This window comes from Neomonachus schauinslandi, chromosome 13, assembly GCF_002201575.2.
Source record: "Neomonachus schauinslandi chromosome 13, ASM220157v2, whole genome shotgun sequence".
In the NCBI taxonomy this organism is placed as follows: domain Eukaryota; kingdom Metazoa; phylum Chordata; class Mammalia; order Carnivora; family Phocidae; genus Neomonachus; species Neomonachus schauinslandi.
Genome location: NC_058415.1, coordinates 87,720,221 through 87,732,718, shown reverse-complemented (window position 1 = coordinate 87,732,718; position 12,498 = coordinate 87,720,221). Strand labels below are relative to the sequence as shown.

At 57.7% G+C, this 12,498-nt stretch overlaps 1 protein-coding gene across 1 annotated transcript in view; it reads right to left on the bottom strand.

Moving 5' to 3' along the window:
* NCS1 (neuronal calcium sensor 1) overlaps positions 1 to 12,127 on the bottom strand; it is a 52,282-nt gene extending 40,155 nt beyond the window's left edge. Inside the window, exons 1-2 of the mRNA XM_021691560.1 lie at positions 12,097 to 12,127; positions 7,718 to 7,777 (exon numbers count right to left, since the gene is read on the bottom strand). Coding sequence (XP_021547235.1) covers positions 7,718 to 7,777; positions 12,097 to 12,127 — 91 coding nt within the window. The remainder of the gene's footprint in view (positions 1 to 7,717; positions 7,778 to 12,096) is intronic.
* Between the last annotated feature and the right edge of the window lie 371 nt (positions 12,128 to 12,498).

The following is a 12,498-nucleotide window of genomic DNA, read 5'->3' as shown; positions in this document are numbered from 1 at the left end:
CTGAGTGGGGGCTGGAGCCCCAGGCACTCTGGGCAGCCAGCAGCACTGCGGGCTCCGGACTGGCCCTTTAAGAACCAAGAGCAGAGGGTGGCCTTGACCTGGCCTCCGCACAGAAGTGACTTGTCCTGTCCTTATCCTGGTCCTGGGCAGCAGGAGGACCCCAGCCCGGGACGCCAAGCAGCAATGGGGCACAGACAGGCACAGCCACACGCCTGTCAGCCTGGCCGGAACCCACCGGAGGCCAGACGGAGGCCATGACCACTTCACCTGCTGGTGCCTCCTTGGGCCAAGGTGGACACCCATCTCCCCTAGTGTCCCTGGGCCTTCACAAGCCTCACCTGGTTCCCAAGATTGGCCCCCAGCAGGGCTCCCTCCAGGTGGGGCCCCGCGCTGCTGGTCGGCAGCCCCTCCAGGGGGCTAACTTACCATACCTCTGCCTTACCATGCATCTCCTCTCCACTCTGGCCACTGCACCCTCTCTAGGTCCTCAGAGTTGCCACACCTAGATGCCTCCAGACCTGGAACATGCTGTTCTTTCTACCTGAAACACTCTCAGCATCTCCCATAAACTACCCCAAAAACCTCTTTGCTCCTTCTCAGCTTCAGGTAGGGCCAGCTAATTTAGCACATAAAAATACAGCATGCCCGGTTAAATCTGGATTTCAGATAAATAATGAATAACTGTTTATTATGGCTGGCAACCCTACCCTCAGGTTTCAACTGAAACATCACCTCTTCCAGGAAGCCCTCCCAGATGCACCCCCAACCCAGCAGCCTCCCACAGCATTGTGGAATGCCCTGTCTTGATGCTTATCCTAGTCTCCTACCCGTTTCCCCACCCAACTGCAAATGCCAGGAAGGCCAGAAATCCATCCATCCGTCTGCCCTGCATCCTGGCACCCACAGGACCTGGCATGAGGCATTCATCCCACAAAGGCTTTCTGCATCTGGAAGTAAAGAGCGGCAAGGTGGCCCGGGGATACCCTTGGCTGAATTCACCCCACACGGGCACCCAGGGCCTCCAGCCCTTCTCCCCCCGCCGGCTGGGCCTCCTTCTCACAAGCACCCCCAGCTCCACAGAGCCTGAGTCGAGGAAACCCAAATCAAGGTAAGAGCAGCTAGCGGGCTCCTCTCCTTTATTTTGAGGGCTGCTGTTAGTTTTAATTAAGATCATGTACCGCTCAGGCCCAGCAAGGGCCTCATCACGGGCAGTCTGGAAATAATAATCACCCACCACAGCCGTGTGAGCTGCTGAGGTCTGGACAGGAAGCAGGACCCTGGGGGCTGGGGGGCAGAAGCCCAGGCAGCACGGGCTTTGAGCCCCGTCGAGCGCCTCGTCTGCCCAGCACACACACCATATACTTTTGAACAGAAGGGAAGCATTCGCTTTTTCCCCCACAGTGCCAAAAATAGCCCCATCTCCTGCCTTTGAACAGGAATCTCTTGGTTCCTACAAAAAGACAGGAGCGGCGGGGGGGAGGGGGGGGGCCTGGAAGGAGGGGCCGTGCTGGCTGGCTGGACCCCTCCTCATGTCCCCAGCCCCAGGGAGGTCCTCGCCAGGCCTGACTTGCCGGGGCCCAGCCTCCCCGCGCCTGACTTCTCAGGACGCCCCCAGACAGGGCAGGCCCCCCAGCCCCAGCCCAGGAGGTCGGAGGGGGCCAGACAGGAGCAGAGAGCACAGACCCGAGATGGATGAGCCGCTCCGCTCACTCGTTAGCTTCTTCCTTTCCATATTTGCTTGTTCGTTCCAACGGATATGTGCCAGGCTCTGTTCTAGGAGCCAGGGGGACAGCGGTGACCCCCGCAATGAGACGGGTCTGTCCTCAGGGTGCTCACAGCTGAATGAGAGAGGATGAGCTGAAGGTATCCTCGCCACCTGGTCTTGGGAGGCCACAGGCCAGTCCCTGGGCACCTCCCTCAGAGAGGCTGCCGGGGAGCTGGCACACGTGGAGGGCCAGGCGAAGAGCGCCCCCGAGCTGCCCCTCGCCCAGGGCACGGACCCTCATTCAACCTGGCAGCAGGCCTGTGTGAGGCCACCCGGGCTCAGAGGAGGGGTGCAGGAGCTTGGGGACCCACCAGGCCCTTATGCCAGTATTTTCACACGCATTCCAGCCACAATTCTGGGAGGTGGGATTATCATCATCTGCCCATTTTACAGGTGAAGTAAGGAGGCTTGAGGGAAGGAGCTTGGCCAAGGTCCCAGAGCTCAGGAGAGGGGCCGGGCTTCTCACCCAGGCCTTGCTGCTCCCTGAGCAGGAGTGCCTGACATGACACCGCAGACAAGCCATCTCCACTCACGTCGCCGTCCCCTGACCCTCCAGTTCCACAGAAGACAAAGCAGAGGGTCAGGGTAGGAAGTGGCCACAGGGCTGGGAGGTGGAGAACAAGGGATCTGAACCCAGCTCCATCTGCTGCCAAATCCAGGACCTTTCTGGTTCCCACAGCAGCTTCTCAGTTGTTTTTGTTTTGTTTTGTTTTGTTTTTTTAAAGAGGCCACCTTCTGTCCCCAAAAGGCCAGAGTGGTGGGGGCACTGGGGAGGCTGGGGAGAGAGAGAGGGAGAGAGAGAGAATGGTACTCTGAGCCCATTTCCTAGCTGAAAACCCAAGCCTAAAATAAAAAAAGGAGAGTGCTATTTCTGCTTTGGGTTAAACATTCCTCAAAGCCACATTCCTCCCGCCCTCCTCCTTCTCCCCTGCCAGGGAATCCGGAGCACGGTGGCCTGGACGCCCCATCAGCTTCCTGGTGCCACCGCATGAGACCAGGAGTGCCAGAGCCAGCAGCTGCCCAGCACCCCTTCCTGGGCACCCCCCAGCATGGACTCAGTAGGTGGGGAGCACTGCCCCCTGGGTGGCCCCATCAGGATACCATCAGGCTAAGAAAAGGTGACTCCCCATCACATAGACACGGGACACTGGAGAAATGGAGGCCCTGAAGGGGCAGCTAAAAGCCACAGCAAGTCGGGCTAGAATGAGGACCCCAGACTCCAACCTGGAGATCCATCCCCTCCTACCCCACCCCATCTGATTGCAGGTCAGGAGGACAAGCAGGTCCCACCCTGGTCAGCGGAGGACCAAAACAAAGCAACACATAGACAAACACTTTGGAAAGCCCAGACTCTTATACAGAGGTGTTCACATCACAGGCCTGCCCTGTGCATGGCTCCAGGTCGGGCACTGCACAAAAAACAAATCCACCACGAATGTCCCAACCCTCAAGAAGCTTACAGTCGCCCGGGGTGCTGCTACCAGGCCTCCAGCCCCTGAAGTCCCCTCCGTTGTGTCCCTCAGGGACTCCAGCCCCTGAGGTCCACAGCCAGCCACACTGCACCTGTGGTCTCCCACTTTGTCCAACAGATGTTTCTTGAGGCATCCTGGCCATCCCAGGCATGGGCAGGGCAGGACGGCTGGGGGCACTCCAGGTGTATCCTGTTGATCTCCATGGCCTTATCCTCGGGCTGCCTCCTGCTTCACAGCCCCAGCCTACAGGCTCCCCAAGAGCAGGGATGGTGCCAACACTGGACAGTGGGACACACCACTCCTGAGCCCACAGGCTGGGAGGATCCCATGAGGTGAGCACAGCACTGGGCACCTAGTGAGCATTGGAGCCTCCCCTGGGACAGGCAGAGGCTGAGAAAGCCTCAGAGGCCTGGGGTGGGGCAGCCCCCTGATGCCCAATCCTACCGATGTCCCCTGGACTTCTCACAACTGCTCGCCTGCTGCCTTCCGAGCCAAGCCGAGGCTGCCCCAAATCCCTTGCAGGAGGCGAAACATCTGGAACCAGTAGGGCCACGTACTGGTTCCAAGCTATGAAGCTGGAAGGATCCTACCCACTGTCTAACCTCACCTCCAGCCCAGGAATCTGGGATGTCCAGCCAGTATCTGATGAACAGCTGCCTGAATGCCTCCAATGATGGGGTGCTCACTACCCTACTCAGCAGCTCTAAGGTTATAAGGCTCACAGATTGTAGGAGCCAGGCACACAAAGGGAGGGGCATTGCTTTGCCAGACAAAGATTTGAGCCTGGGCCCCAATGTGGCCACTGACTGTCTGGGAAGCCATGGGCATGTCTCTGAATCTGCTTGAGCCTCTTTTTCTTCACCTGTAAAATGGGCACCATAGTCCCTACTCCCAGGGTTGTGGTGGGACCACAGGGCGGTAGATCTGTACTCAGTACTCACCGCTCAGCATGCTCACTTGGTAAATGGGGGCTGTCACTTCTGCTATCCCTCCCCAATGCCCCCAGCGCCCCAGGACAGATGGGCTCCCACAGAGCACCGTGGTGAGGGCAGGAGGGTGAGAAGCGGCAGCCACGTTGCCTGGTCCCAGAGCTCAGCAACTGCGCCACTGGCTTCTGACTCAGGTCTCCGGGCCGTCTATGCCTCCCGCCCAAGCTCCCCCCCACTCCCCCCACCACCCCCCCCCCCCCCCGCCCCCGCCCCCGCCAGGCGCACCTGCATTTACAACCTGCGCAGAGCTGCCCTCACCCACTCCCGACACACGCCGCGACCCCGTCACTCACGCCCGGAGCAAGCCCACGCGAACCGGGGCTCGCACACGTGACCCAAGCCCCCGCCCCACCACACGCCCACACCCGGCACCCACGCTGGCTCACAATCGCCCGCACACCTCCAAGGCAGCTTCTCGGCACCCCCACCCACAAGGGCCCGCCCCACTCCTCGGCCCGGGATCAAACACCAGCTGCATCACTCACCAGATGGGTGGCCTTGGGCCCACCCTGCTCCGCTGTGAGCCTCAGTTTCTCATCTGTAAGCGAGCACCACCCAGGATTCCTGGGAGGAGTTGGCGATGGGCTCGTGTGAACCCTGAGTTGGGTCCGGCAGAGACGGCCTCTGATCCTTCCGCGATGTTGATTACAGATTCGCCCTCATCACTCATGAGCCGTCAGATTCCTGTCTCCACGATCCCTAACCTCACCCACAACAGCCCCAATTCGCAGATGAGAAAACCGAGGCACGAGAAATTAAGAACTGTGTCTGCGACCGAGACAGCCCATGATCCCAGGTCAGCAGACACCAGAGCCCGGCACGCTCTGTCCCTGGGGCCCCGGTGTAGCTGCCCCACAGAAGTCTCACCAGCTGGAAATCTGAACATCGTACAGAAAGGTTAATTGAGTCCCAGGGGCACTGGGGACTACACGGTGACTGTCCAGGCTGAGGGTTCTGGGACTGAAGCCCAGGCAGGTGTCTCTCTGGCCCTCCAAGGCTACGTCCATGCAGGGACCTAAAGTCCAGCATTCCAGAGCCTGTCCTCCCTCCCCAGATCACTGAGCCAGGAGCCCAATGCAGAATGATCCTGCTGCCAACCAGCTGGGCCAAATACAGAGGCCATCACATTTGCCACTCACTCCCAATTTATCTAAGGGCTTGTGACTGCTCACCCTGTGACCACCCAGGGGGTGGCCAAGGACTGCCGTCCCCTGACACGAAGAGCTTAGCAGCTTCTTTCCTGTGAGAGTATTTACTGAGCACTTACTACACACCAGTCCCTGTGTCCGCCTGTTGGGAAAAGCACTGTGGTCCATCCCCACGTCACACACAAGACACCCAGAACTCAGAGGGGCAAGGGGCTGGGCAGAGTCACAGCCAAAGACAGCAAGCTGCCCCACAAACGCTCAACGCTCTGCTGTCCTGCCCTCAGCTGGGAATCTGACCCCAATTTCAAGTTACCTGGAAACTTGGCACGTAAATTTATGACGTTCTCTGCCCTGGTAAATAGACCACACCCAGGACGTGAAAAGTGTTACATCTCAAAGTGCCAGTAAGAAGGATGCTCTTTTTAATTGATACTGGTTTTTTTCCTTGCCTGAGAGGAAGAGATATTTAGGACAAGATGAACCAAATCAGAAAACAGCAAGACACCCCTGTCTCAACCCCAAGAGCCAACCCATCATGGCACAGTGGGGAGCACCCCAACATTTAGAGCCAGCAGTCCTGGGTTTCTGCCTGGTATTTGCCTTGTAACCTTGGGAGGAACACTTTCTCTCTCCAGTACTTGATTTTTCCACTTGTAAAATAAAATAAAATAAAATCTGTAAAATAAAATTTGGACTCTATGATCCCAAAATCCCCTCTAGGTCAAAGATCCCAGGGTCCTATTTAATAGTAATCAAAAGAATGAACATTGAAAGAGTGAGCTACTCTTTTCTTTCCCACAAAATCAGCAGTAACCAAGAAAAGCAGTAAGACTCAGTGCTGGCAAGAATGCAGGGAAACAGGCACTCTCTCATCCATGTTTGCTGAGAATGGAAATTGGAACATACTTTTTGAAGAGTGATTTAACAATTTTTCTATCAAAAGCCTTTTAAGACATCCCCAGGCTTTAACCCCACAGCTTCATTTTGGGGAATGTATCTTCAAGAAGAGCTACATGCAAAAATTTATTGCAAAGATGTTCATACAAAGATTGAGTAGAAAAACGTTTGTCACGGCACTACTGATATTGGCAAAAAGAAGAAGGAGGAGGAGGAGGAGGAGGAAGGAAGGAAGGAAGGAAGGAAAGAAGGAAGCAACCAACCTAACTATCCAATGGCAGGGGATCAAATAAAACATTGCATTCATATGATACACCATTAAAAAAAATCATGCTTTTTATTTTTTTAATCATGTTTTAAACTTTTTTTTTAAGATTTTTATTTATTTGACAGAGAGAGAGAGAGAGACAGTGAGAGCAGGAACACAAGCAGGGGGAGAAGCAGGCTTCCCACCGGGCAGGGAGCCCGACGCGGGGCTCGATCCCAGGACCCTGGTATCCTGACCTGAGCCGAAGGCAGACGCTTAATGACTGAGCCACCCAGGCGCCCCTAAACTTTTTTTTTAAGTAGACTCCATGCCCAGCGTGGAGCCCAAGGCAGAGCTCCAACCCACGACCGTGAGATCAAGACCTGAGCTGAGATCAAGAGTCAGATGCTTAACCAACTGAGCCACCCAGGCGCCCCTTAAAAATCATGTTTTAAAAGAATAGTTAACGATATGAGCAAACATTCACAATTGTCAGGTTTTAAAAAGTTAGAAAATAAAAAGTATATAATCCCAAATGTATAAGGTAATGAAACCTACACACCAAGTCCAATGGAATCTTCCTCCTAAATACACCCAGAATCTGTCTCATCCCCACTGACACCCAGTTCATCACCGTGACCACCCCCTCCTCCAATCCATTCTTGGACTATAGATAAGAACACTCTCCAAACCCACATCTAACTTTCTCCACCACCTCCTTCCATGGCCCCCCACCCATCTCAGAAAATGTGCCAATCCCTTCCCCAGGGTCTTTGGGGCCCTTGGTGAGGAGTGACATGAGCCTGGCCCAGCCCCAGCTGCATTGCCCGCTGCCCATGATCTGCCCAGAGGGGCCGAGGTCTGGCCTTGGGAGGAGAGGAAGTTGGGGGGCCAAGAGAAAGGGCTTTCACCTCACACTGCCAGAATCTCTGGGGTGGGGTGGGGCTGGGGCTGGAGACAGAAGGAGCCAGAGGAGGCAGAAAGAGCCAGAACAGGTGTGAGGAGGAGGCCTGGGCTCTGTGACTCCCCACAAGTCCCTGCCCCTCTCTGGCCTCCTCTGCTTCTCTCTGCACAAAGGGGCAGGCGGCAGACCCACTCGGCCCACCCTGCTCTAGGAGACAGAGGATCCTAGGACTGAAGCTACCAAAAGTTTAAAGGGTCCCCTCAGAACCAGGCACCGTGCTAAACCCTTCACATGCCTGTGAATCCAACTCTGGGGCCTCTGGGCTGCTCATCTTCCACAGGAGGAAAGTGAAGCTCTGTGAGAAGGGGTGTGCACAAGGAAAGAGCCAGAACCCCAGCACATCTGGCCCCGGAGGTCCACTATCCTCCCTGAGACTCTGCTGCCAAACAGCCCCCCTTCCCTTTCTGGCCCACACTCTGGACCTCAAAGCATCCTCCCATTTGGATCCACAGAGTCACATGGGCAGGTGTTACAGATGAATGGGCCGGCGCTCAGAGAGGGTAAGTGACCTGCCCAAGGTCACAGAGCCTGACTGAGGACCCAGCCCCCTTCTCCAGGATACTGAGTTCTTTCCTAACAGCAGATGTGGATGTTTCTTGCCCAGAGCCCACCCTAGTGTAACGCCCCCAACCTCAACTCCTCTTGCTGCTGTTCAGTCTCCCCTCCAGTGGAGAGAGGGAGCGGGCCTCCCTGGTCCCACCCTCTTGTGCCCAGGATACATAGGATTACAGAAGCCGCCTTCCTCCCTCTGGGCCTTCCCTCTTCTGGGTGGCTTATTCCTTGCCTGGCTGTGGGGCCCTTCACAGCCCGACCCATTTGTCCCCAGATGGGTACCAGGTACTGCCTCCCCCCACGGCAACGTCTTGCCCCCCTCTGGCTGAGCAGCACTGGGTGGGGGGAGCGATCATCGGAGAATATTCCTTCTCTTACAGGAAGGGACCCTCGTGTGACCTTCCCAAAGCCAGGGAGTTACAAGAGCCCAACTGGTGACACCCGGTATCTCTTCACCCCAGACGCCTGACCGTGAATGAGGGTCCCCTTCTCGGCTCTGGGTGGCAGAGGGGTTAGCTGCTGGCTACCCAGACCTCCCCCCGCCCACGGTTGTTCCTCCCTTCCACAAGGTGCCACGTGCCGGGCACCATTCTGGGCATCAGGAAAAAGGCTGCAGAGACTCAAGATTGGCAAGCAAGGTCAAGGCAGAGCGTGGGCTGACCAAGAGCGACAAGGAGCAGGCGACCTCCTCCGGGTCCTGGACAGAGGGTCCCTGGGGAGTGCCGGGAGCACCACAGGGAGAGGCAAAGGAAGGGAGGCGGGGTGGTGTGTGTCCGTTGGGGCCGCCTGGCTGGAGCCCAGAAACCTTTAAACCAATGCAGCTCAGACCGCAACAAATGGCTCGAGCCCCATTAAGCTTGGTTTTTTGGACCATCTGGCTGGTTTCCATCTGAAGGCAAGAGTTACATCCCTCTCCTTCCCGTTTCAATGTCTGCGCCCAACCCCGAGTGAGCACTCGATGAATGGCAGGTGAGGGCAGAGCAGAAATTACCAAGTGGGGGTGTGGGGAGACCACTGCAGGTAAAACAAGAAGCTGCTAGGATTCGGGCTCACCGAGGATCCCACCTTTCTCTGTGTCCTATGGGCCAGGCACAAAGTCCGGGGCCGTGGAAAGATGCCCCGTGTGGAGAGATGAACTTTGCCCACAAGATGTATTTACGATCAACTCAAGATGAAGCTGAATTGTGTAGTCAAAGCGACATTTGGAACGAATGCTCCCATGCATCCTTACATCCTTGACAAGTGTTTGTCGCGCCTTAAAGAGGACCCTTTACAAAAGGCCACGTATTAGGCTATAAGGGAATTACCCTGTTGGTGCCTTACGTCCCCTGGGAGCCAAGTACCATGAGCATACCCACTTTGCAGATGAGGAAACCGAGGGTCACTTAGGGGAGGGGCTGGCCTGTCCCACAGCCTGGGCACGCAGGGTTGACAACAGCCCCACCAACAAGCTGGAAGACAGTGGGCCAGGCCTCCAAGAAACCGGGCTGCTGGCCACACTGACTCCTGCTCTCCCAGTCCCGGCTGGGCAGGGGCCCCCATCAGGCTCGAACCTCCTGCTGCTCCTGGATATGAGCTGTGCCAGGAAGGGGGAGGATTGCACGACGGGGCATGATGATTTACAAAATCTCATCTGCAGAGGAGGAAAAAATCTCCTCTGCAGTGTTCAGCCTGAAAGCCGGAAGGTTTTAGTTAGGCTGCATCCAGATGTGTCTTAGACCTCCTCCTGCCCAAACACCCCCGCCACACACACACCAGGACAGTCTCTCCCACGGAGGAGGAGAGTCACCACCAAGGGTGGCAGCCAGCGATGACTCAGGTGTGAACATCTGGGCTCCCCTCTGGGCACTGCAGCCAGCTGTGCTCTCCCGAGGTGGCCTAGGACCCCCCAGAACCAGTGTGGGTCTTCAGATGGGGCTCTTGGGAACCAAGATCTGCGTGACAAACACCTGTCAAGGACGCAAGGCCCTGGACCCAGCCCAGACCTCAGGACTGAGAAATCGGAGCGCAAAGCAAGCGGTGCACTTGGAATTTAACAAGCTCTCCCACAGACTCTGACGGCCCTTGCTCAGTGCTCCTCTCTTGACCCCACACACAGAGCCCCTGGAACACAGAGCAGATGGCTCCAGCGCCCATCAGAAGGAAGCCCATCTGGGGGCCTTAGGACAAGCTGGAGGCTTTCTCTGCTTTTCCCGCCGGGAGACTTTTCATCAACAAATACCTGTGGACCTACTAAGTGCCAAGCAGCAGCAAGGGAGACAGATGGGAAGCCAGTGACCCCCCGCCCCCTCCCCCAGCCCACACCTAATAAAGGCTCTACAGAGGAAGGTACTCGGCTAACTCTCTCTGATCAAAACTGTTCCATGTCTCCAAAGGCCTTTAAAAATAGCCCAGGCCGGCTCAGCACTACCAGACCCGTTCCTAACAAAGCCCTGTTGACTCAACTTCTCCTAAAGTTGACAGATGTGCCCAGGGGTGGGGCAGGGGGGGCAGCAAAATGACCTTCCCCCCCAACCCCTTCCCATTTAGAATCCACCATCAACGGGCTGATAGCAGCAAACAGACAGGGACCCACAGAAGAAAAGCCCCTCCTGACTTCTCGGCCTGAGTTCTGAGGTCTTTCAAGGGGCATAACTTTGGAGACGGACGGAGTTTGAGTCCTGACACCATGTGGTGACTGGCCGTGGATCTTGGGCACAGGACTTCACCTTTCTGAGTCTTCGTTTCCTTGTCTGTCAATGAGGTTGGGAACAGTGCCCACAGCGTGTAAGATGATTCTATGAACTAATGATGCCAAGAGCTCGGCATGTGACATGCTCAGGAAGCAGGCAACCTGGCTTCATTCAGCTCACAGTGGGCCCCCCTGCTCCACCAGCATGGGGACGCCCTGGTTCAACCCAAGCCCACCACTCCTGTCAAAGCCCGTGGTGCCCTCTGCCTCCCTGGGCCCAGGAACCTGGGAAGTCCCACCTGCAGCCAGCCTGAGGACCCCTATGGCCCACATCTGGACAGAGCCTGAGGAAAGGCCCAGCAAGTCTCACAGAAGAGCAGCCAAACTGGGCCACATCCCCGTTCCCCCCATCCCCCCAGGAGGGTAAGAGCGGTAAGGACCGAGTCCCGGTCCTTGGAGCCTCCAGGCTTCAAGGAGCAGCTACTGGGATGTGAGTTCCTTGCTGGAGAATTCCACTGGAGAAGGACCAGTACCTCCCAGCAGACTAGCACCCACTCAGGAAAGCCCCCTTTGTTCTAAGCATGTGGGGGCGAGGGACAGGTTGCTGAAGCATGGGCTTGGCCAGACCTGCAAACGTGCCCAGAAGACCGATGGAGGGGGGGAGGGGGGCAGAGGTTGTGCAATGCACCACCAGAAGCTGCCTCCCAGGCCTCCATCAACGCAGGAGGCTGGCAGTCAATCTCCTGCCCCTGGGAAGAGTGCAGAGGGCCTGGCCCCCCACAGCTGCCCAGGTATGGGGTCTGAACTCCAACCCACACCCAAGGCCAGTGCCCCCTTCCAAGTCACACACCCAGGCAGGAGCCCTTCCAGATCATGCAGCTGTCCTTCTCCCGGTCCCCCCCCCCAAAAAAGAGCATGTGGTCATGACCCGGTGCCATGAACCCCTGGCAAGTTGGGGTGTCCCCCCAAGAGGCTGCAGGGAGGGGAGAAGTCCGTGATGGAGAAACCGAAGATGCGAAGGTACAGGACAGTTGTGAAGTTGAGCCAAGTGGAGAGACACACTGGACCAGCTCTGGAGAAGTCCGAAATGGGCAGACCCTCCTCTTAGGGGGGCCCCGGACGGTGACCTGTTGAGATGGCCCAGGCCACCCCACGCCCCCAATTCCCCCCCCCCCCCGCACCGTATCAACCCATTTCCCAATGTGGCAAATAGAGACAGAAAAGGGGAGGTGAGATCAGGGCCAGGGGAGAATTCACCCTGTAAATCCTGCAGCCCACAGGGCGCCCAGGACCCCGCGCCGCCGCCGCCTGGAGCTCTCTGGCAAGTCTCGCCCTCCCCACCCCCCCCCCAACGCACACGATCCGGGCCAGGGAGGGGGCGAGAGGCCCACCTCGAAGCAGCAGCAGCAACAGCAGCGGCATCGTGATGCATGAATCACCCACCCCGCTGTGCTCGTGCCAGTCGGCTCCGCACAGCCCCAGCCACCGCGCCCCCGGGAGCCCCCTCCCCGACCACCGCCCCTCGCCCTGGCACAGCCCGGCTCTTTCGGACAGCTCTGCAGAGAGGGGGCTGCGGGCGGAGGGGGAGGGGGAGGGCTGAAGCCGGCCCTCCCGGCCCGGGGGTGGCCCCGCGCGCGCCGACAGGCGGCACCCGTCCCGGGCGTGGGGGGGAGGGGTGCCCTAGAACAATAGGGCCAGGTGTGGGGCCGGGGGCGCGGCCGGGGGCTGCGCAGGGGTCCGCGCGGAGGCCGGGCGGGGAATGGCCGAGGGAGGGGTGCGGCGGGCGCGCCCGG